This window comes from Phalacrocorax carbo, chromosome 4, assembly GCF_963921805.1.
Source record: "Phalacrocorax carbo chromosome 4, bPhaCar2.1, whole genome shotgun sequence".
NCBI lineage: Eukaryota > Metazoa > Chordata > Aves > Suliformes > Phalacrocoracidae > Phalacrocorax > Phalacrocorax carbo.
In genome coordinates, this window is record NC_087516.1 from 11,084,338 (window position 1) to 11,112,241 (window position 27,904).

A 27,904-nucleotide genomic window follows, 5' to 3' on the forward strand; every position below is an offset into this window, starting at 1 on the left:
TGGCTAACTATGAGAGCTCTTAGTTTTTGATTTTGGCACTGCAAGTGTGTAGCTTTGAAGCAAAGTGATCAGACTTCCTCTAGCCCTGCAATTTACCTGGGGGTTTTGACAATAGGATTCAGAGGGAGCCTGAATTAAGGGAAGCAGAGCCCTGAGTAGGACCTGGCTAGTTCAACCCCAGTTTTCTGAGCTGCCTGCGAAGAGTTGCATTGATAATGCTTAGCTGCTAGTGTCCCCTTTCAGGAAGAGACATCTTGCAATAAGGAGTGTCATCAGACACAGTCTTTCCAGCTAACTTTAGACTTAATATCTTTTTATTTGATTTTCTTGGTTAGCAGCGCTAAAATGTACAGTGGTGAACAAGGAGTGATGATATTGGTAATCCATGGTATCTGTCTTATGTTTGTTTAGTCATAACTAGGGAAGGAGGGTAGGTGTGAGGGAGACACACATTAGCCATCTTAATCATTTGTTACATATGCTTTGCCATCTGTTGCGTTTGTGGACTCGTTCCTTTGCAGTACATACATAGAAAGATGGCCTGGGAATTTTACAGTAATAAAATGTAGAAGTATCAGAAGAGAGCTCCGAGTGATATATCCGTACATCTGTCAAGCTGTGAAGCCTTGCATAAGGAGAAAGGTTAGAGGGGGTTTCTGAACAGTAGAGGTACGAGTAGCTGGAGTAGTTGGTACATTTTGATGTAGCTGCATTGTGTTCTGGTTCTATTTCTTTACTAGGTTTGGGATCTATGTACAGCATAGACTTGTCCTAAAACCTGAAGGAGAGTTTGGATTTGGCAGGGCAGATCTGGTTTGCATGATCTTGCACTGTGGTGCGGTGCTGGGATGGAGGGTATTTAATCTCAGTCTGAGTGTGAGGGTTATGGTTGAGAAAGGAGGAAGTGCAGAAGCAGCAGAGTTTTTTTTTAAGGGAAAGCTGTGAGTGAGCTAGGAATAGAGCCTATTGGATGAAGAGACATGCAGCCATGGAGTAAAGATGGAGTGGGAGAGAGTGTGTGTGTGCAGGTGAAGAAATGAAGAAGTAAGACAACAAGTATAATTGATTGAACTGGCAAAAATTTGTAGAATTTTAACTGCAAAAATGCTCAGGGGAAGGAAGATAGACCGGAGTATAGAAAATTTCTTCAGGGTTTTATCTTTTGGTGCAGGTTCAGTTAGGAGGAAGAAGCCAAATTAAAGTGAATCTGGTTTGACTAAACAGAAAAGAGTGAAGACTTATATGAAGAGAGGATGGAGACTGGTGTTTTTTCTTAAAGGGTAGTAAGGATGCCTTTGTGTGCCTTGGAAGTAAGGTGGCTGGATGATAAAAATAGGCTAAGGACAGATGATCTCAGAGTCTGGGAAGGAGGGGGGAGGGAAGTGAAAGGAGTTAAAGCTGTTCTTCAATGAGGTCCACAGAATGGAGGTGTTTGCACTGGAGTTCCCAGTGTCTTCTCTCAGAGTTTAGAAGATGAGGTGGATGTGATTCCTGGAATAAAAGAACCAGGATTAAAGAAAACAATGGAATTAAGTAAGGTAAGGTGTAAGTCTGGTGTGAGAAGAGTGCTTGAGCCCGCAGCTCATTCTGAGGAAGTTAGCATACTGCAGGTCAGTGAACAGCTGTGTAGAGCAAAAGATTAGCTAAAGGAAATGAGGAACTTAAATGGTACTATTTTGTATCTGAAATAGCATGGCCAGCAGGACTAGGGAAGTGATTGTCCCCCTGTACTCAGCACTGGTGAGGCCGCACCTCAAATACTGGGTTTAGTTTTGGGCCCCTTAGTACAAGAAGGGCATGAAGGTGCTGGAGCTTCTCCAGAGAAAGACAACGAAACTGGTGAAGGGTCTGCAGAACAGGTCTGATGGGGAGTGGCTGAGGGAATTGGGGTTATAGCCTGGAGAAGAGGAGGCTGAGGTGAGACCTTATCGCTCTGTACAACCACCTGAAAGGAGGTTGTGGAGAGGCAGGTGTCAGTTTCTTCTCCCAGGTAACAAGAGACAGGACAAGAGGAGATGGCCTCAGGGTGTACCAAGGGAGGTGTAGACTAGATATTAGGAAAGATTTCTTTACCAAAAGGGTTGTCAGGTTTGGAACAGGCTGCCCAGGGAAGTGGTGGAGTCACCACCCCTGGAGGTATTAAAAGATGTGTAGACGTGGTGCTTAGGGACATGGTTTAGTGGTGGACTTGGTAGTGTTAGGTTAACAGTTGGACTTGGTGATGTTAAAGGTCTTTTCCAACCTAAATGATTCTATGATTCTACCTTTTGTTCATGAGTGTATTCAGCTATGTATCTTATTAATTTTTTTTTCAGAGTAGGAGAAGTAGATTGCTTGGGAGGCATTTGGAAAAAAATCTACAATTTACCAAGAAAGCAGCACACGGAAAAAGCTTCATGTCCAGATCTGTTCTCTCCTATACAATGGCATTGTTCAGATTTGGATATGCTGGGTTTTTTCTAACTGTGGTCTACAATCTGAGCTGCAGCTCTTTGTTTTCAGCAGCTGTTGTAACTTGCAATGGATTGTGTGAAAAGTGCGCTCCATTCCTCATTTATAAGGCAGAAAGGACCCTGATGCTTCTGCTCCTGTGGTTTAATTGGCAGCAAAGTACTAGGCAGAGTTAACTGGGCAGAGGGCTCCAAATGATATTAAACACTCCTTGTTGGACATTATTCATCAAGATGGTTTTGGATCTTTTTCATAATTTATGTTTAAGCAGCTTGTGTAACAACTGCATGCCCAAAAGGGGACATGGTGTGACTATTGATTTGCTCCCTAGCAGTACTACTGGCAAAGCTGTAAGTAGAGCTGTGGTTAGTTAGATCTATCTCTGTCTCCTTGCACATTTCACTTGAATGACTTTGTGGCTAATTCTGCTGGAGCCTTGGGGAACTTACCAAATGCACGTCATAGATGAGGAGTTGACTTACAGCTAAGATGGTAACTAAGAATATAGCAAGTATTTAGATGAGAAGCAAGACTCAGACCTAGCTGAAATTCATGATGCTTGAAGCAGCATAGGCAAGAAACAGGGAAGAGTGGTTGTAAGATGTGACACTATATCTGGAAATTACCCTGTAGATTTTGTAGGCAGGTAGCTGTTTGTATGATCTTTGATGGATAACCAAAAGCTAAATCTATGTGCTTCTTGATAAACGCTCCACCGAAAACCTCAGGCTGGAAATATAACAGTCCTGGTGTTTCCCTGTGCCAAGAGAGATTTTTGTTTAATCATAAGATGAAAGAAACTAGAGGAGTAGTGGAGGTCAAAAGAGTTGTTTGAGGACTAGGTGCTTGCTCACTGAGATTTGAGCCCTTGAAGTGCTCCCAACAGCTTCTTATTCAGCATGCAACAGCTATGGAGGAGAAGATGGGAGATTAGCCTAGAACAGCTGCTACTTTAGGTAAGGGCCCTTGCAATATAGGAGATGCTGGAGTTGGGATTTGAACCTGAATTTTGTAAAGTTGAGTGAGACAGGCGTTTCCTGCCCCCCGCCCCTCCCCCCTTTGAAGATTAGACTGTGAAATATGAAGAGTTAACTGACATCTAAGAGCGTTTATTACCTATGAATGACTTAATTTCCTAGTCATTTTAAATGTCTGGGCATCTGCCATCACCAACTCCAAAAAGATTCACAAATGTGGGAAAATGTAATTTTCCCCATTTTACTGCTAGGGAAGGAGTAAAGCAGTTTAGTAAAGGTTGCAAATGAGTCAGTGACAGAGCTCTGGTTAGAACTTGCCTGATTCTTTGAGTCTTGGCTTTTGGACTCCTTGGGCACTGTGTTATGTGTGTGCGTGCGTGCACGTAGGAAGGGAGAGGCCTGGGCTGTTTAGAGGAGGAGACAGAAAGAAACCCATGTAGTGATGCAAGGATGGAAGAGGTAACTGAAGTGTGGGCTGGATAACTGACTAATTTGAGATAGGGAGTTGCCTGGAAGACATAGGATAAATTAATGTAGCTTTACAATTTAATAATTTGTTGCATTAAGCTATGTTTTTTTTTTTTTTTCCAATCCTATACTGGCATAATAGGGAGTAATGATCCTACAGCTACTCACATGGGTCTGTCTGGGCTCTACTTAGAATCTTTATGGGAGAGCCTCGTGGTGTGGGCAGGGGTCGGTCCACGGGCCACAGCTGAACAGAATGACTTAAGTATCATGACTTACGTTACATTACTTCTATTTTCTATAGTAATTTTTTTTCTTCCTTATCTGATAGTTCATAGATTTCAAGTTTTTGTAGCACCTGGCACTAAACTAGAGAGCGGGCCTGCTACCCTGCATTTCTGCAATGACATTCTCGTCCTTGTAAAAGACCTTCCTCCTAGTGTCATGGGGCAATGGAAGCTCTCAGATCTGCGTCGATACGGAGCTGTCCCAAATGGATTCATCTTTGAAGGGGGTACCAGGTGCGGCTTCTGTAAGTACAAATGGAACCTGTCTTCTAAAAGTTGTTTGAAACCTTTTGTAGAAATGTAAATGTGAGTCTCAATCAAAGTGGAGTTTGCAGAACCAGCTGTGCTGCTTTGTCATACAGGCAGCCTCATATCAGAGGGTCTGTCCTACTGAGTAAATTTCTGCAGGCTTCAACCCTGGTGTTCAGTAAAAATGTGACTATGTGGAGTCCTGACTGAACATTGCCCTGTGGCTCTCCAGAAGATGTTTAGTCAAGTGTTGCTGTTGGACACAGAGCAAAAATAAGGTAATGAAATTTTATGGCTTGTGTCATGCAAGAGATAAGGCTAAATGCTTTAATGCTCAGATTATTAAATTATGATTAATTATTTTGTTGTTTGCAGAGAAGAAACAATACAGAGCTTTGAGGTTACAGGCAGCATCAAGGCTCTCGTTGCATAAATGTTAATGTCTAAGTCCTGTAGAGAACTTCTAGTTCCTTAAAGTTAGGAACTTCTGTCTGTTCTCGTCCCTGTTAGTAGCTTAGTCACTTTATGAGACAATGAGGTTTGTGGGGTCAAAATGAAAGCAAGCGAGCTGGCTGAAGCTAGTTTCTGCAGCCTAATAGCTAAGATACCGCTTTAGGGGAGGAGAAATCTTTTGTTCCAATGTCCAGTTTAGGACTGCTCACATTCTCACTTCAGCTAAAATGCAAAGCTCCTATGCAAGATCTGAAAAGGAAAGATAATTAATGTACTGATGTAATATCATATATATAATTAGAAGACATAAGTTTGAAGCTGTGCTGAATTGATGATCTGTGAGTGCAAGTGGGTATGCAGATTGCCAGTTTGGATGTGAAGTTGTTTGTCTTGTATGCTGAAATGTGAAAGTAATGGATATTTTCAGTTACCAAACTGGATCCAAATGCAAAGATATTCTTCCTTGGGAGTCTTGACAAAATCTGGGGAGGAAGCGGAAAGAAATTATTGTGACTCTCTTTACTCTAGTGAGGGGTTTTTGTTTTGTCTGTTGGAAAATACAGAGCTGAGTTACAAAGATGGTAAGTATGGACTAAACTGTTGTATCCTAATTACTGATTTAAGACACTTGTTTTCAATGTTGGAAGATTCTGGTTTGCATTTTTCCCTGCCTAATTCAGAGGTTGGGGTAAAAGAAGGGTTTCCACCATCTGCAAGAATGGCTTATCGGTATAGCCTGTGAGGAAACTTTTCAGGTTATTGTGTTGCTGTTCCCATACCAGTTTTTAACTTGAAACACAAGTGTCTTGTTTCCTTGTGGTGCGGTTTAGACTGTGATGTAGATAACTGGTTGTAGAGGATAAAGGGGAGGCACCACAGTCACCTTTTCTCCCTCTCTTGGAGATAGTGCTATTGACACAGGCTAAACTTGAATCAGCAGCTTAGTGTGGGTCTGCCAACGCCTACAGTTTTGGTTTGAACAGGTTTTTTACCACGCAGAATAAAGCAATTGTTCATTCCTGTCCCTGTATGCATGTGCCACTTTAAATGCACATTGGACTTCTAGTAAATGTGTGCACTGCTATACTGATGTAAGTTGGGTCTGCTTTTTGAATTATAACTGAAAACAGAAAACTTAATTTTGAACTAAACACTTCAGAATTCTTACAGTTGAGAATTTTCTGAAGTTGAACCACAGTGTGTTGTTTTGTTTTGTTTTGTTTTTTTTTCTCTTTTAAAAAGCTGCTTCTCTTTCTGGGAAGCTTGTATAGAGTAACAGTTTTTAAACTAATGAAATCTGAAATAATTTAACTATGGGAAACTTACATGCTTAAAAAATTACAGGTAGCTGACACAGAAATGCTAAGCAATCTTTAAGATTAGCAGCAATTAGGTAGATAGGTTACATAGATTATACAAAATATCAATATAATTCTTCAAATGAGAGAGTACAGGACTTAACTATTTGAGTAATTGGTAGCCCTGAGACTCTCTAGGGAAGCAGAGCATCTATAATTTTTATTGAGTAAGAGGTGCAGCAGCACTGTGATATGTTGGATTTGCTTTTTCCTATGAATCTTAATGTGCATGCCTCAAAGGAAGAAGACAGTAATTTCATACTAGTAGGGGCTTCAAATAAGGGCTTGATTTTTGGGGTATATAGCTGATTACAAATGGAGTAGCTGTGAATTCCAAGGATGTGTTTTATAGAGACTTTCATTAAAATATGGAAGGAGACAAAATTACATTCTGAGGGCAATCCAAATGTGGAAATGACTAGCAGAAGATAATGATGGATGCCAGGACTTATGTTCCTCCTAAAAAAAAAAAAAAAAAAAACAAACCAAAAAAACCCCCAACTTTATTTTTTTTCTTTCATTCTAGAACGACTGTTCAGCACTGACTGACAATGCATTTGCACAACACATTGTCTGAAGCATCCATTTCTTAGGTATACTGCAGTTTTGAGGGACATTGTGATAGGGTATAAAGAACAGACATTTAGGACTCCTTACTAAATGTGATTGTTATGATAATGTTGATGAATGGATATGACTTCCATTCTGGTTTTCATTTTTGAAAGCATAAAAGTAAGGGGTATTTGCAGATCAGAATGAAACGTGGTGACTTATTTATCACCCATTCTGTGTGGAATGATCCTTCTTTAGTGGCTGCCTGAACCAAAGAAAATAGAAAATGCCTGGTTCACTACTAGAACGAGTACTTTGCTTGCTTATTTGTGCTGATTATAGTCATAAAAGTATTTAGGTTGGAAAAGACCTTTAAGATCATCAAGTCCAACCATTAGCCTAACATTACCAAACCCACCACTAAACCATGTCCCTACACACCACATCTACACATCTTTTAAATACCTCCAGGGATGGTGATTCCACCACTTTGCTGGGCAGCCTGTTCCAATGCTTCATAACACTTTTGGTGGATAAATTTTTTCCAATATCCAGTGTAAACCTCCCCTGGTGCAACTCGAGGCCATCTCCTATTGTCCTATCACTTCTTACCTGTGGGAAGAGACCAACACCCACCTCGCTACAACCTCCTTTCAGGTGGTTGTAGACAACTAGAAACAAGCCAGTAAATTTCTGCTGTGGTGTGGTTACTGTCATAATCAAGTCACCTCAGTGTGTAACATGGCTGTAAGGAGGTGCACGGGATTGAGGCTGGATTTGTAAACACAATGCTGTCAGGAATGATGGATGAATAAAGAAGTGTTTAGTACAAGGCCTTGTTCCCTGGAAAGATTCCCCAAGGATGTAGGGACTACTGATATTACTCTAGTAGTTTGTGTGGCCTTATGAGCTCTGCAGATGAGCAGAGAAGGGGGTCTGCAGGAGATAAGTGGCAATAAACCTGATAGCTGAGCCAGTCTCCTTCCTGATGGATTCTTGTCTGCTTGAAGGCATTGCTACCACTGCTTCCTAAGAGGCCCTGTAGAGCCTTGCTTTGAGGCATGCAATATATGCTCCTCATTTGCATGGCTTGCCTAAACATCCATTTAATATTTGCTGTTAGAGGATTGCCTGTGACCAGAAATCTGAAATAGCATCTCCACAGACACTCTTTTGAGGTCACCTAACTTCCAAGTGTTCAGCAACGAGGCACGCAAGATAGAAGCATAAAGAATGAAGGTATGTTTCAGTAGGCTCTAGCTAACACACTCAGTCCTAAATTGTTGTGTTTAATAAAACCTATCTATTTTCTTCCTTTGGTTTGGTACTGAAATGGGTCTATATTATTGACTATGTACTCTTATGATCTGTATTTATGATTGGAATGGATTATATTAGATTACTAGTATATCACCTTACAGTTCTATGTATTGAAGTTCCAGTTTGGATGTCACACATGTCTAAATATCACAGAATGCTTGAGGCTGGGAGGCACTTCTGGAGGTTACCTTGTCCAACTCACCTGCTCAAAGCAGGGTCAGCTAGAGCAGTTTGTCCAGGACTATATCCAGTCAGGTTTTGAATATGTCCAAGAATGGGCACTCCACAACCTCTGTGAGCCACTTCTTCCCATATTCTGGTGTGTCAGCCATTCCTCCCAATTTTGTATCATCTGCAAACTTGCTGGGGGTACACTCTGTCACATCATCCAGGTCATTAATGAAGATGTTAAACAACATTAGCCCCAGTGTTAACCCCTTGTATATACCAGTAGTGACTGGCCTCCAGCTGGACTTTACGCTGCTGATAATAACCCATTCAACCTGGCAGTTCAGCCAGTTTTCAGTGCACCTCACTGTTCACTTGTATAGCCTGTACATGACCAGTTTGTCAGTGAATATGGTGCTGAAATCCTTGCTAAAGTCAAAACAAACAATATCTACTGCTTCATCCACCCAGCTAGTCATTTTATCAAAGACTATCAGATTGGTTAGGCATTATTTCTCTCTGTAAATCCATACTGACTGCTCCCAGTCAGCATCTTGGAAATGGCTTCTAGGATTATTTGCACTACCACCTTCCCTGGTCTGTGGTTCCTTGAATTGTTCTTGTCCTTCTGGAAGATATAAGTCGTGAAATGTACATGGGTGATACAAATGTGAAACTGTAGGTGATGGAGCTTGGAGGACTTGAATTACCTATGTTAGGCTTCCTGTCCCTTCCCCTCCTTAAGCTTACACTAATTTCTGGTGCAAAATGATACAGGTGTAAAAAGGAACAAATATGATCCTTTATCTTTCAAGGGAACTTTTCTGGTTCCAGGAAGATATTCTGCATTTCTTGAGGTACGATTAATTAAAGTGGTCTTTGAAGTTGTTGTGAGGTGTACACAAATAATCTCACTTCTGAATGACTGTCAACTGTTTCTGAAGGTCCAACACTGTTCTGAACGCTGGTGTTGTCATGACTCTAATCCTTTAAAAGGAACCAAAGTGTGAATTAGGCTTCAAATGTGGTCTTGAGTTTTGTAAATCCTTTTTGTATCTCTGATCTTTAATATTTTTAACACTTCCAGCCTAAATTTATGTATTATCTTAGTTTGTTTTTGTACTAACATTGTCCTTTAGTGTAATGCTGTCTTTCTCTCTCCCTCTCTCTGATGTTTACCTTCCTAAATATTTATAGAGCATTTATTTAGTTTCTCTGTCACTTTTGCTACTTAAATAAACTCAGCTGTTAATCTTCCCTGTAAGGTACAGGAGCTTATCAGTAGCTCTCCCGTGTACCTGTTTAAGTATGAATTAGGGTTTTTTGGGTTACAGGAGACTAGAATTACAGACAAGTACTTTGGAAAGGGTCCCATGACATTGCTGAGCATTATATTGATGTTTCTTTTATCTTAAGAAATATCTGGCTTGATAGCTGAGAACCTTCATTTGCCAAAGAAGGGTGTTTTTGCCTGTTCCCTTGCTTGTGTGTGTTCAAAGGGAAGAAAAGCAAATTCATTTTGGTACAAAATAGCCTGCCACAGTTGGAAATTCTTTGCATATTAAGTTCAACCTTATCTTGTTAAAGGAGCTTATGCCCTTAACTGAGCACTTAGAGACATCTGTAAGCATAACAACATTTAAATGTGTTTAGTCTAAAGATTTGATTTAATACTGCCACCAGAAGAAAATGCTTTTTGTAAGTAGGACTTAACTCTAGTTATTCTTAACAGAAAAGTGTTAGTAAAGGGGAAGACCATCTTTCTTCAGGTATCTGACACTTTTACCTGATTCCTGTGAAATTCTTGAGGAATTGGACAAACATGTAGTGTCCAGGAAAAAAAAAGATATATTATTAGAGTTTTAATTCATAACCAAAACCACTCTCCATTACCCTGTCATAGAAATATCATATGATATTATTCAGACTGTATTATTAATGTTACTTTCCTATAGGTTAAACCATATCTATGCTCCCATTCTTCCTGTGAAGCTCTGAATGCAGAGGATTAATGCATTTAAGTTTTAAATACCACTGTAATAAATACATTACTAAAAGGAACTGATGATCTTGTGGTTAGATTGCCTTTTCTCTCAATAAAAAAACCTTGAAGCCCCAAACAGAAGCAAAGCTTATTCTTGGATATTTCTGTAGTAGAACTGAGGTCTAAAAGGATCTGAATCTGTATGAGCTTTCTGTTCCTTGCTTCCTCAGAAAATTTCTCTTATATAAAAAATACTTAATTATGTTTTTTAATTAGTTGCTCAGTACAGGTTTTGTTCAACTCTGAATGCTTTGGTGCTCAATCCAGGTAGAGAGAAACCATCTGAGATAATGCTGAGATTTTAAACATTAATTGTAGGTGTATATTCAAGATGAGTAACTCCAGTTTATTCTTAAATAGGAAAAAAAGCATTTACATTTTGAACTTCTCTTGCTCTTAACACCAGAATTTCACTGCTACAAATTAGAAAATCCTTTCTTCTGCCTTGGGCAGCTGCAAATAAGTTCATCTCTGGGACAAAATTTGGCTCCCTCTGCCTAAGCTTAATCACATACACCATTTGCAAAAAAAAAAAAAAAAGGCATCTGGGCCTAGGAGTCAATTGAGAGGTTTAGTTAGAGGAACAGGCTGAAAAATAGGAGCCTCTCACTTTCCTAAATTGCTAGCTCAATTAGTGTGCACTGATTAAAAGGACCAGTTGCCAGGAGAATCTTAACTTGGAGGTCAGTGTGAAAAAAATTCAAGTAGGGTAATAAAAGGACATGTTAATGCTGTGCAAATTCAGTCTCTCCAATGTTCAAGTACTTCAGGATTAGGTCCAGAGCCTAGTCTGAAGCTGCCTCATGTTTTCTAACAGTGTCTATTAGAAGAGAGGAAACTATAAGACCCTTGGTGCCCTTTGAAGGAACAAATGATACTGCTGCTGCTAGTTGCAGGATAAGCAGGAGTATTTCTGTGATCTTTTTGATGTTTTGATGAAATGAGGTGATTCTCCCTTTCTTTCTAAGACTTCTACAAGTGGCTCTTAAAATCATTCTGAAATAGTGGAAGTGGCTACCAGTGTATCTGGAAAGGCCAAAGGAGAAGAGGAGGAGCCCCAAGACAAATTAGAATTTATTTGAAAATTAGAAGCAGTAGAGGTTGAACTGGGGCAACATCTGGAATTTCCTGAAACATTCTGGACTGTGTAGATTAAAACTGTGTGCAGCTATTGTTCTGTTGCTGTCACCTTCTTAGGCCTACTGCAGGCAACAAACACTCTTATCTTGTTTTTAGTAGTCATGCCCATGTCTTAGTGTCATTTTTACCAGACAGAAGAGCAGCCTGAGCCATGCAGCCTGAGATTCCTTCTAAAGGGTTTTGTTCAAGGCCAGGACTGAGACATTCTGGTTGGACAACATGATGATTGCCATGAACTGAACTGCCATGGTTCATAGCTGCCCAGTAGCTAAAAGATGTCAGGCCTTAGCATTGTCTGCCACCTGTGAGGAGTAATAATTCATGGGAAGGGACTGACTCTTCCTCCCTGCTTTCACACACAGTACAGGTTTAGGTAATTTTTGGTTATTGTGTGTTTTCAGGGTGTGTTTGCCCATGGATTTGCTTTTTTAATATGATGAATTAAAAACAAACATTAGCAAGATTTAATAATACTTGGAAGTTTTATGAAATTGGCAACTTCTCTTGAACGTTTGGGAGACTGTACAACGCTTTACGCTTTACGCCTAACTGCCACAGAGGACTGGCGTAGTGTTTCAGCCTTGTGCAAGTGGTTGCAGGCTGCTTTTCACCAAGTCTCTTACCCCATGGAGAGAGTTAGTGAGTGAGCTCTTCAGTCTAGTAAACAGCTGCATGGTATTACAGTGATGAATACCACATACTCCTCAGCTTCCAAATGCTTGTGCACCAAATCTTTTCCCACACTTGACTGAGATGTGTGATTTCTAGTAGTGAATTTCTCAACTTTCTCCAGAAAGCAGGAAAGAAATGTAATTGCTGGCTTTTATGTATGCTTTTAAAACATAACTTAGTTAAGCCTTACCTATACATTCATCTCTCCTGATGTCTTTTGCAAGGATCCTCAGACTTTTTCCATCCCTTGCAATCTACTTCTACCTAGCAAAACAAGAAAGAAAACGTTTCCTGTGAGGGTCAATCAGTGATTACGGTGATCATGTGAATGATAGAACCTACAAAGAAATATTTTATGCATATGTATATAGTGGATTTATATCCACATGCACATGTGCATATACTGCTCGCACTAGTTATATAATGGCCATCACATTTGTTTTGGGGATTTCCAAATGTGTGATAGTTCTTTGCAGAAACCATCCTTTGAGTAAAGCAGCCAGCTCACATGCACACATTTACTTTTTTGTTTCCATTAAAGTCAAAGGCTTGTTGAGCTGCTTAGGAGTTTAGGTAAGCTTCTTGACAATCAATAAAAGAATGAAGTGGTCCAGATGTACTCCTTATGTACAGAAATATCTGAGGAATCTTCTTTTCCTGAATGGCAACACAGATGTGTAAGATCCTCCTGAATTGTGAAGCTATACAGTGATATACTATGCTTGAGGTATGAATGTCCTCTGTTATGTTGCCTCTGTATCCTGCTTGGGATGGGAAGGTCATGTGTTCAGCGTCCAGCGAATTCTTGTGCTGCCCTGCTCCCTCAAGAAAGACATGTCTTCTGGCATCAGTGTGGTTCATGGGGGAAGAGTCACACCATTTAAGACTGGGCAAACTGACTTCCCTAGGCTCCCTCTACTCTATGGAGGAAGGAGAGGCAGCTCAAAGGAAGAGCTAAATTTCAAATAATTCCTGAATATATTCTTTGTACCCAGCTCTTTCTAATACAGAGTGCTCTGACTCTTTGGCATCTCTTGGGGAGGGGAAATGGGATAAGACTCTGAGTCACCACCAGAAAATTTCATACCTGTCAGACTGCACGATTAGTGTTGTAATCACCTAGATGGTCTTTCATACTGAAGCCAGGGTGTGTATATGTGCTATGAGGAAATGTGGGACAAACTTGGTTTTAAAAACAGTAATAAAACAATGCTGGAGAAATGCGGAGTAAGGAGTAAGCTTATGTTTCATAAGCTAGTGTGTGTTCATCTTTTCAATTGCTTAAACATAGCTTAGTGTTTTAGTATTTGGCTATCCTCAGTCTCAAGTAATATGTCTGGGACCTTGTCTCTAGAAATGATTGGCAAGCCAGCCCTTAAGTATAAATTTAACTTCTACCAGAGAGTGAATTCTAATTGCAGTTGAATTTATAGCAGTTCACCAAACGAAATAAACTTTACCAGAAACAGGGTTTCTGTTTCTTTAGCTGGAGAAGTTTTGATCAGTAAGATCTGAAAAGGAACAAAGGTGCTGGAGTAACAATCAAGTTACGAAGATGCTGCTAACAATGTTGTCTTGGATAGATTTAAACAGATCAGGTGGAGACTTAGATGTGACATAAGTTGAGAATGACAACTGAGTGTGGACTAGAATATGCTTTTCCTAGAGTGTCAATTTACTGCTTGCTGGCTATCTCTAATCTACTAAAATAGTTAATTTGGTTTGTGGTCGACTCTTCATTATCCTTTTTGTTTGAATCCTATAACCCTTTGTCAAGCAGTCAAAAGTGTATCCATTGCTTAAGTGAAATCTGAATGCCCTGTTGGATGTGACAGGGCATATGTGTGGAAAGTGATGGGGATGCAGACATTCTGGTCAAGACCAGCTCTGCTGCTTTAAGTATAATTGGCAAAAATATGTATACAACTCAGAATCAGCTAGTGACGTGCAGAAGTCAAATTTACGGCCAGATTGGGGGCTCAAGTCCCTAGGAAAGTAATATGCAAAACTCTACTGCATGTCTAAGATTTGGTATTGTGGTTTTCTAGTGTGCATGGCTCTGGTGAACTGGCAGCACTTCTTCAAGAACTATCTACTAATTTAATTTCCTTTTGTATCTGCTTATTGTATTTTTTTTTCTGCAGTCACTGTTTACTGGGGTGATCTTTTGCCTGATGTTTTCAGATTATAAAAAATGTTACCTAGACTTTTTTTTTCCTGATGTGAGTAATATTTGGACTGACAATTCTCAAATAAAACATTCTGTGGAGCACTTCTAGTCTGGTGTGTTGTCCATGTAGGAATGTATCATGCATCTCAGGACTTGTTTATTTAGTGATTCTCATGCTAATTTTTGCCTGGGGCTATTCTTAATGAATGGAAAGCAAAATATCAGAATAGAGCAAAGGGTAAAGATCTGATGACAACCTGTGGAGTCGTGTTACATTCCGTTAATAATAGACACATAGGACTTAGTCTAGGAAAATGTATAACATAATCCAGCAATATAACCAAATTGTAATTCATTGGGATATAAAAAGCTGCCTTTGGTTAAAATTGGGGTAAAAGTAGAATTAACTTGGTTTATTTTCATGAAGGGACTTTAAGTATCCCTGATACTTGCATAGCTAAGATTTGATCTACAAAATTTTAGGGGTAAATAAGAATAAAAGACCCAGACAGCTGTTGAGCATATGGCTTGTATTTTGGCATTGCTCTAATTGCCTGAGTCTCAGAAAATTAGCATAAATTATTAGGTAGCTATTGAATTTTTGTGTATATTTGTGATATAGTGTGAGTGTGCGCTGACCTGAATTTTTTCTTTTTACTTCTTTTCTCTGGAGAACACGCCTTGTTGATTTATTTTCATGGCTTGCACTTAATACCCTTTTGATTGCTAAATTTTAAATGGCTTCAGCTAAATATATTTCTAATGTATGCAGGTGAAAAACACCTATTTATGTTGTGCTTTCTTGCAGGGGCTGGAGTTTTTTTCCTTTCTTGTGCTGAAGGAGAGCAGATCAGCTTTCTGTTTGACTGTATCGTCCGTGGCATCTCCCCGACGAAAGGCCCTTTTGGTTTGCGTCCAGTCCTACCAGGTTAATATAGGAAGTATAGAGTAACTGAGCAAAGTAGGAACTTGCTATGTCTAGCACTTATTGCTGTGATTATAAGAACAGCTTGCAGACACTAGGGGTTGTCTGTGTCTGTGCACAGTGGTTTTCGTTCTGAAATGTCACAGTACAGATTTATCAGCTGAATGTACCCAGTTTCCCCCTGCTGCTCTGGCTCATTCATATTTCTGGTGATACTGCTAACTTTAGCCTTCTCTTATTTAACAGTACTAAAATATGGCAATTTGAATTGAAAGGAACCCTAACCTTTAGTTTTAAACTTACACAGTTAAACTTGGATCCAAGTCTGCATTACTATTTTGATAGCTTAATGGAAAACTAACTTGTAGGGCATTTTGAGTTCATCCAAAACAATTAGAACTAGGTCTTGCCAACCTTAGAAAACTTTGTCAGGCCTCCACATCGCATTTCATTTTTGCAGCTTGAGCTTCTTTTCTGATGTGCAAGGATTAAATTCCTTTTCCTATTTCATGGTAAATGCTGCATGCGCTGTAATGTTCAGAGAGGAAATTAGATGGCATCGTAGTTGCCTTTTGACTTTAGCAAATGAAGAAATATAATATTTCTGGAATGACTGGGTCAAACAGGGCAAGAGTGTGGAAATGAGATTGCAGAAAAATATCTGTGATTTGGCAGTGGGACATAGTGGGAGTAGGCTGTAAGAATGATGAAGGATGAGGCAGGATTTCTGGGAAATACTTGGAGTTTCTGTTCAAGTGTTAGGCAGTTAATACCTGTTTGACAGGGTTTTATTGCTGTTATACGACTAAGATAATTGCAGGAAGGAAATGTGATGGAAAAGAATAGAACTGGATGTGAAACTTGTGAAAGTAACTTACAAGAGGTTAGTTAAAGTAAATGCAGTAGACACAAGGCTCGGTTCATCTTTCCTTTCCCATAGTTGTAACATCAAAGTAAATAAAACAATCAAGCAAAATAGTGGGCAATAAAACCTCATTCTTCTTATATGATATGTGTTTGCATTCAACTTAGTGGAGTGTTAAAAAAAGAACAAACAACAAAAAGCCAACAACAGAAACCCCCAAAACAGTGCCAATATAAACGTTTTACTATTGAATGCGTATTTTTCTGCATATCTAAAACTTTATTACATGTATACAACTCTTAAGTCTTGCATTTAACAAAAATTTATGTGCAGACAAAATAAGCCTACAAGCAACTATTCCGTTGGGGTTTTTAAATTATTATTTTAAAAATATTAGAACATTCTTTGGAAAATATTTTTTTAGAGGCATGTAGGAATAAATCAACTTTAGTATCTTAGTTATCAACGCTGGCATTTGTGGGTTGTCACAAATGTGGACGTATCCTGGGGATAATTTGGTGATTTTTGTAAGGGAAGACCTCTTTTCTGAGGTATTTTTCATTTGTCTTCTGTGCTTGATGGACTTGCCACTAAAATGAGGTGAAGATGGACTCAGACACTCAATTTCACCTTGTTTCTCTGAACAGGAGCAGTCTTATGTGGGGAACTGTACTCATGTTCTTGCAGAGTCCTCTGCAGCCCTTTCCCAAGCTACTTTGACCCCTGTAACTTATATTTCCCCTGTATCTTTACGCTTACCTCTTCCAGTTTGTTGTCACCCCCTATGTACATGTCCCTTCATAAAAAATTTTTTAATGTTCTCCTTCATTCATTATCTGATGCAGAAGCTTACATAGACTTGTTTAAGGCACATGCACACATACAATACTAGTGATTCATCCATAAACTGATTTTTCTTATCAAGTATGCTGTTACACAGGATGCACTGTATTGTTTGAAAAGGTCAAGTCTTTACCAGCTGCACATGGCTTCTGGCAGCAGTATTGAAATTCACCCAATCTTTTGAAAGGGTTAGTTTTAAAATAGATTAATTATCTGTACTCCTCAAGTAACTAGATCAAAACTGTCAGATTTGGGATTCCACCAAGAAACATTGACTAGATGTTATGTTATTCATATTTACTGCAGCGCAGAATGCTACACAGCCTCAACTGTGTTGTATATATGCCATGTTCTGCTTTTGTGTAATTTAAAAGCCTTTATAGGAAGCGGCCTTCTCTCCACAGTTTGCTGTTTGCGTTTGGCTTCTTGCTGTTGCCTGGACTTTTCCAACTTAAACATGAAATATGCTTGAACGATTAGGTTTTTTTCAAAAAAGGAAAACACAAAGGGCAGCTGTACAGAAAAAAAGAATGTAATGTGGTGGAAAAAAAAGTCACATTGACAGTGTTTCAGTACACCAGTGCCCATGGAACAAATATAATCTAGAGACATTATGCAGTCAGCCTTTGCTTAGTCTGTCTTTGGAAGAAGGGTGATGAATGAAGCCAGTGGCTTCATGTACGAACAGCTCAACCATATGGTTAAATGGAATCCTGAAATATTTAAATGTTAGCATGAAATTAATAGGAAATTATAGGGGCTGGTTTGAAGAGGACTGGAAAATGACCAGTTTTCTTACTTCCCATAGTGGTTCTTTAAAAAATGAAAACTGCCCAGTATCCAAAAGGAGTTTGTAAACTGCACATGCAAGGGATATTTGCTCAAGTACGATAGTCACATCTGCTTTTCAGGATTGCCGTTGTAAAAAATATACCTTCCTTAAAAGCTTGGTGTTCTTATAACATAGACATATGATTACTGTACGTATTTTATTATGTCATCTATAAAATACGTAATGAAAAAGTGGAATTTGTAAACTTGACTGACCATTGCAAAGTATCAAAATCTGGTCTAATCTCTTCTCATAGCTGACCTGCTTTGCGCAGCAGGTTAGACTAGAGAACTCCTGAGATCCCTTCCAACCTGAATTATTCTGTGACGTATTGGAAATGGGTATTGAATGTGAATTTCTCATGATAAAAATAATTCTATTATGTGTACATCCAAAATGAAGTGGAAAATGAAAAGAACATTAGATGTTGTACAGTTCACTACTGCGTGGTACTTGTTTTGGGAGTCCATTAAATCTGCAAAATTGTACCAAAATACCCCTGTTGGTAGCTCCATTAGCAGATTGGAGGTTTTGATTTGTTGAAGGCTGCATGATCACGTCTCAAATTTAAGACATATGGCATTGAGTGGGAATGCAAAGGTAGCATAGATATCTGTAGATGTTTTTAGGCAATGTAGCATTTTAAATACAGGACTCAAATGAGTGACAGGATGTCTTTGGATGGCTTGTTTTCCCCTGCTACTAGTTGGAAGGTAATTGCTGTAATTGGCTATTTGTAACTTGCTACTTTTTCTCTTGAGAAGATATTTAGAAAACAGACCGGAGAATTTTATGTTCTTGTCTGGGCAGAAGTCTAGGTATTGACAGAGTAATGAATCACTGATTGCATGGTTTGTAATCTATACTGAATTTGCATGCATATTATCTGAGAAATGTTTGTTTATCAGGTGTGTGTTGAATTCCTTCTTTTCACTAGCAAAATTCATCTTGAATGCCAAATGTGAACACAGCAAAGGCCCAACAGCCGATCAGTGATATCTTTGATCAGTGGACAGATCAGTACTCTCTAAATCTGGCTAAGGCTACAGGACAGTCTAGTCCTGCAGGCTGGAAAGACCCCAAGTGTAATGTTGATAGTCTTGATGCTCTCTCTTAATTTTGGAAGCTTTTTCAGGCTGCTTTGTGACTGACTGGAGAGTGTGCAGTGCTGCTTGCTGAGGATCTATCTGATGCTCTTTCTTTTTGTTGAAGCTTGATACACCTTTGGCCATTGCAAGACAGCTCTGTGGCTGCCTTCTGCAGTATCTGTACCAAGTGGATCCTCCTCAAACTTTTAGGACATCTTTTCATTCCTCCAGACATCTTACAAGGTGTGGAGATGTTAGCATGAAGGTGAGGGGCCAGGCCTGATTTGCAAATGTGCCTACAGTTACAAAGGAAGAAAGAAAGGAGAGATGTTCAGCCTAACTTATCTAACTTTGTTTAATGAAGTAATTAACCAATGTTGCATTTTAAAGATGCATATAATAAAGCATATCTTAGGTAGCTGCTGACTTAACTTGATACAATACCTTTTTTCCTGACAGGTGCTTTCTGAACAACCCTGGAGCTTTGAATTACTGTGGCACTTTATTTGTATGTTACCAAAGCATTCAAAATCTCCCACGATGAGCAGCTGATGTGGCTTTAATGAATATCCACCAACGTAATATAAAAATAAAATCTCTATCAGAGGCATTTTCAGTCTCGCCAAATTTGGTGTAATCCTTCCCCTTTGCCCCAAAGCAGTGTCTAAGATTCCAATGATTGCCCCACACAAAAGATTTTTCTTCATAGCAAGGGATCCATTTTTGTTTGGAAAATGATAAAACACTTTCTTAATTGAAGGGCTTGAGTGAATCTAACTGTCTAGATTCCATGGGAGTAAATCACATAAGATACATTTGTTTAGAGTTTGGGAAGTAAAGGTACCAATTGCTCTTAGAGTTGTTGGAGCTACTGTGGGATGTTGTGTGGGCAGAAGCTGTCTAAACTTCCTTGGATAGCTGTCTCAGTACCGGTCATGCTGCTCCTGTCCTGCTGAGTTAGTAATATGGCAAATTACTACACAGTTATTTAGAGGCTTTGTATTGTGCATGCATGAGGTGTAGGATGATGCCAACACATCCAACTTTACCATTGAAAAAAACCTTTTTTTTACCATTTTTAGGGCCTATTTCTACACTCATAAACTGGAGGTTCTAGGTTATGCCCTCCAGTAAGGACTGGTCTCTAAAAGGTGGCTGCCAGTGACTTCAGTCCTCAGTGTGATCTTGTTGCAAAACCTTCTGATTAGTGCTTGGTAGTCTGTTACCAGAAATACCGGTGTAAGAATCTGCTGCTTCTGGAGGATAGCATTGTGTGTTTTTTCCATAGAAGTCTTGCTTATTAGCAGAGATTAAAGGCAAACCAAAGATTTCAGTAAGACCGATGGACAATTATTTTTAATATCTGCCTAAGACTTTAAGTCTATATATGTTTGGCAGGTTTTGAAGTTGTTTCTCTAGATACTTCCCAGTACTTACTGAGAAAGGATTCTTCTAATCAGTCTTCCACAAAACTGGGCAATGAGAGGTCACAGCATAAAACTATGAAACTGATTTTATACACACACCTTTTATAAATAGGCAATTCTTAAGGGGAAGTTTAACCAAAAAATTATCAGTCCTGTCGGACAGACAGTATACCTAGAGATTTCATGATGTTGGGTGAAACCTGTTGTGTTCTGTAGCTATGTAGCTGGTAGGGAATTTGGCTTCTAGAAGCAACTGAACATGTGAAATGCAAACTTACTCATTTGCTTCAACTTCCCTGCAACCTCCCCATCTTGTATTTTATTATAGGCCATTTCTGCAAGACCGGTTGCTTGACTTTTTTTTTTTTTTAATGATATCTTTTGCTGTCTGTAATAGGAATATCAGTTACTAAAAAACTAATAGTTATGTGCCCTAGTAACATTATGAAAATCTGTATTTATCATGTAATTGTATTCTGAGGAAAGTGGAAAGATCTTTTCTCCTGACAGTTTTTTGCTGTGGGAAGGGTTAGTGTCTGTTGCATCTTGGTTTGATTAATTTGCTGATCTGTTATCTCAACTTTATACTCAAAGTGCTTGTGGAACGTCTTTGTTGAACCTTTCTGGACATAAGGGCATTTAACTGGATACAGCAGAGTAACTGGAGCAGAGGACATTCAAAAATAGATTCAAGCAGCAGCCTGTAACACTGTATGCTACTGAGCAGATCCTTGCATAGACCTGTCTGGGTTGCACCATAGGTGCTGGCGGCCAAATCTTGTGTTTTCCTTTGGCAGAGATCCATATGGAAGCATTGGGGGTTTCGTCTGAGTAAGCGGTTACACAGGTTTGAACTAGTCAGTGCTTAATATGAGTTGTGTTGCAGGGGAAATAGGAATGGAGACCTAAGAAAACAATCCATATCAAACAGTCCTCTTTTCTGTTCCTAAAGTTTGGAAAGTGTCAGACGCTGACGTCAAGCACTGTTTGAGCTGGGAGACACAGAGGTCACAGAGCCTGTTCATCACAGGCATTGTTGCCTTGTTCCTGTTAGAATATCTTTGAATTCCAACATGTGCTGTTACAGAAGGATTCTGCGTGTGTCAGGCTTGTTCTGCTAATCTTGTCCAGATTGCAGACTGCTAAAGATGAAACACCCTCTACACAGGAAAGAAAGTTCAGCATTGTCACTTCTGCTCCTGTGATGCACTTGGATCTGTCCAGGGCAGGTCAGAACGTGAATGCAGTTAGGGACGAGAGATGTAGAGGTTTGTTTCTCAGGTGGTTAATTATGTAGGGACTCCAGGGAGCTTCACCTCACCTGGAAATGCTCCTTCCTCTGATTGTGAGCTTGCTTTGACTGCTGTGTTGACAACATCAAACCCAAGTCTTTTAAAACTGAAAGACCTGGGATAAAAATGAAACTTTTCTTTCATCATTTCAACTGTTTTTATTTTACTAACTCAACCACAGCAACATGTAGCCCTTTTCATCCTTTTTAGCCTCTTATTAAATGATTCAGTGATTAAATGTTTTTGTGGTGTGCTACTACTACCCAGTTGATCAGATATACAAGAGCAGCAGTTGTGAGGAAGTTAATCTGGTTTATCTGTCATTAATTCCTTTCCCTATATAATTAGTAAGAGCTACTGAAACTTCTGATGATGAAAAAGTTAGCAGACCATATCTTTTGCAACTGCTGAACATGACACACTTCTTGGTGCTGTTTGAAGAAATCTATGATTTATCTTGGGATAATGGTTGTGATTATTTCCAACATCTGGTTTTATTGTTGTGCCTATTTGCAAACAAAATGGTTTAGAGGAAACTGGCCTATATTTCTGATGAAAGTCCTTCCACATTCTGTATAACTTTCGGTCTATCTCTTTTAATTGGAATAGAAGGAGTCTTCACTGAAGTAATATCTGCTGGAATGGCAAACTCACTAAAACGTATGGGGAAAATCCCCTATAGTATATTTTAGTCATGGTTTTTGCCATTCTAACTCATCTGGTATTAAACATGGGGAGCCACCAGGTTGCTAATTTCATCTCTGACTTCTGAACTTAATAATCTTCTGAACATCAAACTTGAAAGCAATGTCTTTGGAAATAGGTGATCTGGATTGGAAGGTATCAGATAATTTAATCACTGTGACTTTATAATGTAGATTTGTAAATTTTGTAGGTTGAAAAATCTGGTCTTCATCAATGACAAAATTCCCAGTGAAGTCAGGACATATTTTACAGGCCACATATTAATTCTCAACTCCTCTAGACCTGGTGGATGCTAATTATCTCTGTAGCTGTTATCTTAGGTGCTGTGCTTTTCAGGGTTCTGTCCCTGGTGGTAACTCTTACAGATATTGGGTATAATCTCTGAAAATTTTTGACACTTAAAATTTTAACTTATTATGTAACATTTATCCAGGATGTGCGTGACAGCAGATTGTCCCACACATTTTTCCAATCAACTTTTTTCCTCCCATGTAGCAGATCAAACATAAGAACAGAGTATCTAACACATGACTATGTCTTTCCCCCACCCTTTTATATACTTTCCATGTTTCTTCTTTTTTTGTTTACTTATTTTCTGTTCATTTTTAAAGATCCAAGTACAAATCCAGCCTATTCAGAAGAAAGATTGGCTCATGAAGCTTTGCAATTAGAAAAGCGCTTGAGTTTGCTTTCCCATACAAGTCGCCAGGGCAGTGGAGGTAAGAAATATCTTTAATTAAATAAAAATAAATGCTGTTTCTTCCTTCCCAGGCTTTAGAAATGTGCATATATATATATATATATATATATATAATATAAGATGCTGAAGTGAAAAGAAAAATAAGATAAATGGTCAAGATACTTGTTTTGGCTGTTGTTGCTGTGGGGTAGTTCTTTAACAGCATTGTCTAAAGTCCATTGACGTGGATTGGAGATTTTCAGCTGAGCAGAGAGAGTTTTGCATCAAGCACTATTAACCCAGGAAAATCCTTTAGTGTGCTGAATCTTACTGAATTTGTGCATGTGCAACTTCAAAAGAATGGTCTGCGTCAAGTTTGATATCTGCTTACGTACTTGACTCACTCCAGCCTGTGAGATGAACTAACTTGTATAGTTCACATATCAGGCTTGCAGCAGATTTTTGTAGTGAAATTTAGGACTCCTGTGCTTTGGTTCCAAGTGTTGTTATTCTTGCCTTTCATGGTGGTATCTGTGCATGTCCATTCTGGAGTTGTTTATGTGTCAAACTAAAATTAGTGTCTAGCACTGGATTTGTAAAAGGGCCTATGCCCTGAACTGCCATTTGAAGTTTCTTAATAACGGAAGTTAGATCTTCAAAACATCTGCTTTGCTCTTGACTTTAAAGCCTAAAAAATGGCCCTGTGAAGATCCTCAGGAGCTTAATTATGTGCTTCTATACATGTCCATGGCTACTTTAGTCTTGACACTGCTGAGCAATGTGGTTTGTGACTAAATTTCACTGAGACTTCCTGGGGTTTTTCTTAGTTAGCATGTAACTACTAGACTTGACTAGCCTGATGGAAAATGAATGCGACTTGATAGAGAAGCATGCCTGTTTTTTTTTTTTTTTGTTTTGTTTTTTTTTTAATCTGGTCACTCAGGTTAGAAAACATGTGGCTGAACTTTGTATATATTCTCTGCTTGAGATTACTTGAATTTATGACCTGATTCTCCTAAGAATGTTATAATCATCAGAGAATGAGGAATACTAGAGTAAGATTTTAATATTCTGTTATTTGAGTTTTGCATAAGAAAATTAAATATTTGTGTTTATGGAAAATATCATAACAACAAGACTGTTCCTGCAGCTTTGGTGGGAGGACACTTGCTTGAATCTAGAGATCTAGGTTCTGCCACTGCCTTGGAAAACATGTAGTTCTACATAGTTAGCATTTTCTTCAGGACTGTGGGAGGGCTTCCCTTCCATAGTTCTAAGGTGTCTAATTCATTTGGCAAAGAGATTTCAAATAAAGTCAACAATCTTATTTTTTTTTCAATAAAAATAAATGTTTTTGTAAGCACAATACCTTTTATTTAACAAGTATATTTCTTCTTCTGGGTGTGTTGCTGAGAACTACACTAATAGTTTTGTAATTCATGTCTTCTGTCTAGACAGCTGTATAATTTAATCTCAGGAGTTACACATAGGCAGGGGTCACAGGCCAGTGTCATGCAATGAGCACTGAGGGAAAAGAAAGGATTAGGTTTTATGGGATAAACATTGGTATTTTGTGATAGTATATATCAAGAATTAGTCCATAAAGAGCAAGAGAATTGCTCTAAACTTTTTCCTCAACACCTGAGAGTAGAAATAGCCTAGTAACACCAGAAGCTCAGATCACAATTTGCAGTGGACCCTTTCTCTTTCTACCCCACCTGGCAACTTATTGCCCAAGGGTTAAAATGAATAAAATTAATTAAAATTAATTACTGCAAAATGATCCAGCTGTCAGCCTTTGTTTTCACATTGGTTTATTAAAAAGAAAGGAAATAATATTGTGGACTCTGTGTGCCACTACAAGAAACTGGGTTTGGGTTTTTTTTTGTTTGCTTTTGTGCATGTCTGTGATATTTGTGTTTTGTTCTTATGCCTGTTCATGCCAATGTTTAATTTTTTTCTTCCATCTTCTGTCCTGGATAGCAGTAGTTACCTGTAAAACTGTCCTCCTTGGAAGTATCAGCGAGAGGGGGAAAAAAACCAGTCTTGCAATATGTGCATAAATGAATCATGGAAGATCTCTTTGTATATGGATATGTAAACATTTTTATAATACTAGTATTCTCATTTTTGTTTGTTACAGTGATGTATGGTTGCATTTTGGTATGGATATTTTGGAGTACAGTGCAGAAGAGCTCAGAGGAGTGGACTGTCCTAAGTTTGATTTTATTTTTGGAGTCTCTAACATTCACTTTGATGTCATTCAGATATGATTTAAATAGAGAAAAAAAGTACAAATGAGATAATAATTTGGTTGATTCAGATCAAATAGAAACATTGAGATGTTTTATTTGGCTTTAGGTTACAGTAACAAGGTTTTCTTCTGAGCATCCTCAGCTATTCTGAGCATGGGACTTTGACTGTTCCCTGTGGTGTAAGACAGGAGTATCTACAATAAAACTAATAAACTCTATGGAAGTAAAATATGGTTGAACAGGGGAGAACTTGGCCCATAAACTCTAAAAATTTAGCCCTGAATGCATTATGTTCCATAATGTGGTAGGGTTATGGCAAGGTAACATACTATTTGCCTTTTATTTTTCCCATGGGCTTAGGAATTATTGCAGGATTTCTGGCTTTCTGACAGAAGTTCCCCTTACAAAAAACAGATGGAATTACAGGTTCCTTTCTGTTTGTATGTACTTGACATGCTTCAGCCTGTCGATTGTGTTTTAAACATAGGTTGATGTGTTTTTCTTCTAGGAGATGATAGGAGTCTTTCAAGCTCGTCTTCAGATACCAGCCACTCGGATGTTAGTGTTGGGAGCAGACTGACAATTTGGCCTGAACAATCTTCAGCCAGCACCTCTCAAGAGAGTCACGGACTGGCGGCTGCAAAGGGCATTCATCTTGGGGAAGAAAAGACCGTTCCAGAAGGGGCACGTGGCACCACAAAACCACCTCCAAAGCCCCTCCGATCCAGGCAGCTACAGGAAATAGGTCGTCAGAGTTCTTCTGACAGTGGAATTGCTACTGGTAGTCACTCTTCTTACTCTGGAAGCTTCTCTTCCTATGCTGGGAGCTTGGACATTTGCCATGGTGATGAGTTTGGATCATTGCTAAGCTTGCCATTGAACTTCCCTTCGGATCAGAATTTATGTACTTGTCCTCACAGTGAGCCCCAGAGAGGTGTGGGGTCAGAGTATCAGGTTCCCAGCTCTCTCAGACATATTTATGATATACCCAGGAGTTTGTTACAGGCAGCTTCTAAAGATGTGCAACCGAAGAGTGCAGATTGCACGCTACCCAAGGACCAGGCCCTGTCACCTCACGGTGCTGGTGACCCAAAACTGCTACTACCACACTTGGAAGCACGCAGGGTACCTGAGCACAGCCAGGACAGAGGGAGGCCTTCATCCTTACTCGCAGAAAGCAGCAAGGACTCAAGTGATGAGACATATGTGGATTTTGTTTCGAGGTGGTCAGACACAAAACCACAAGGACAGGTGTCAGACTCCAAGAGTAGTGAGCTGTCACCACCTAGTGGGGCCTCAGCTGACCCCTATGACACATGTAGCCCCCACCTTGGGATGACAAGAGCTCTTTTTTCAGCTTGTCCAATCTGTGGTGGACTAAAGGTAAATACCTAACACTGAGCAGATGCTAATGAGCCTTACTTAATATAGCATGATTAATTTAAAATGACTTAAGTTGCAAGTCATAAATACTTTTATTTCCTTTATAATTTGAATTGGTAATAACTTTTGTATTGTTTATGCTCAAGGTGAGAGGCTTAGCACACAGTTTCCTCAAATTCTGTGCCTGATCAAGAAAACACTGAATAATAGAGACCATCAATCATTACTTTTAAAGTGGCCAGTTTTGGTTTTGGGTGTATGTGAGTGACTTACAGTGACAGAGACAGAAGCCTTACAGGCACATGAGAGGGCTGAGTTTGTCATATAATAGTAATCTAGCATGAAGGACATCAATCTGTGTTACTGCTGGTATTTCAAAAGCAGAAAGAAGGGAGGCTGAACAGTACATGCTGCTCTTTAGATGACCACAGTACATGTTTTTTATTTGATTGACATTTTTCTTTTCTTTGTCATTGTAGTTTGAGCATGTCTTGCACAAGAAGCCAAATAGAGAAGCTTCTCACTGGGGAAAGAGAAGATAGTCAAGATAGCATGGCAATCCATAGCAGATCAACTAATCCAGTATTATATTTATAAATGGGCAGTGCCAGATACTTTAGAAGAGGTGTACAAACACTCATTAGTGGCGTACTACCAGGACAGTGTGTATGCAGGAAAAAGTATTTTCAATCACCGGTCACATAAAGACTTAAAACCTGAAACATGGAGATTCATACACATTTCTAAACACATTTGCCAGTATCTGTTACAATGACTGATATTCCCATAAATTCTTTTTGAACACTGCTATATCCTTGGCTTTTTATGGCAGTAAGCTTTATACATTAGTTGTACATTGCATGGAGAAAATATTTCTGCTTTTACTTATTCTGCAGAAGACCTTTTTGGTGAATGTGTTTGATAAACTAAGGGAAGGTAAAGCTGTTTGTTGGTGAGCTGTCGAAAGGCTGGGAAGGTTAGAAGGTTAAAGTGCTCACACTAAGGAATGTGTGAAGTAGGGATTCAGCAAGAGAGACTTTTGTTTGAGGAATTCAGTATTGCCACTGAAGTGTGTACATTTCAGTTGAGCACGTTGGATTACATAAATAACTGCTGTGAAAAGGGCTTGAGTGTATAGTAAGTTATGAAAGAAAAATTAAAATATTATAAACTTGAGGGATTATTTCCTTCTCACAAGGTATTTCATGCATTTGCACCGGCTGCCTTCACATGTGAAAACTAGAAAATGCTATCTGCCTGAGGCGCCTGTATAGCCTCTGTAACAGCACCTCGGATGTTTC

General features: G+C 39.1%; 1 protein-coding gene across 1 annotated transcript in view; it reads left to right on the forward strand.

Moving 5' to 3' along the window:
- DOK7 (docking protein 7) overlaps positions 1–27,904 on the forward strand; it is a 68,308-nt gene that overhangs the window by 3,836 nt on the left and 36,568 nt on the right. The window contains exons 4-7 of the mRNA XM_064449046.1: positions 4,228–4,428; positions 15,118–15,237; positions 22,898–23,005; positions 25,729–26,603. Of these exons, the coding sequence (XP_064305116.1) occupies positions 4,228–4,428; positions 15,118–15,237; positions 22,898–23,005; positions 25,729–26,603 (1,304 nt within the window). The remainder of the gene's footprint in view (positions 1–4,227; positions 4,429–15,117; positions 15,238–22,897; positions 23,006–25,728; positions 26,604–27,904) is intronic.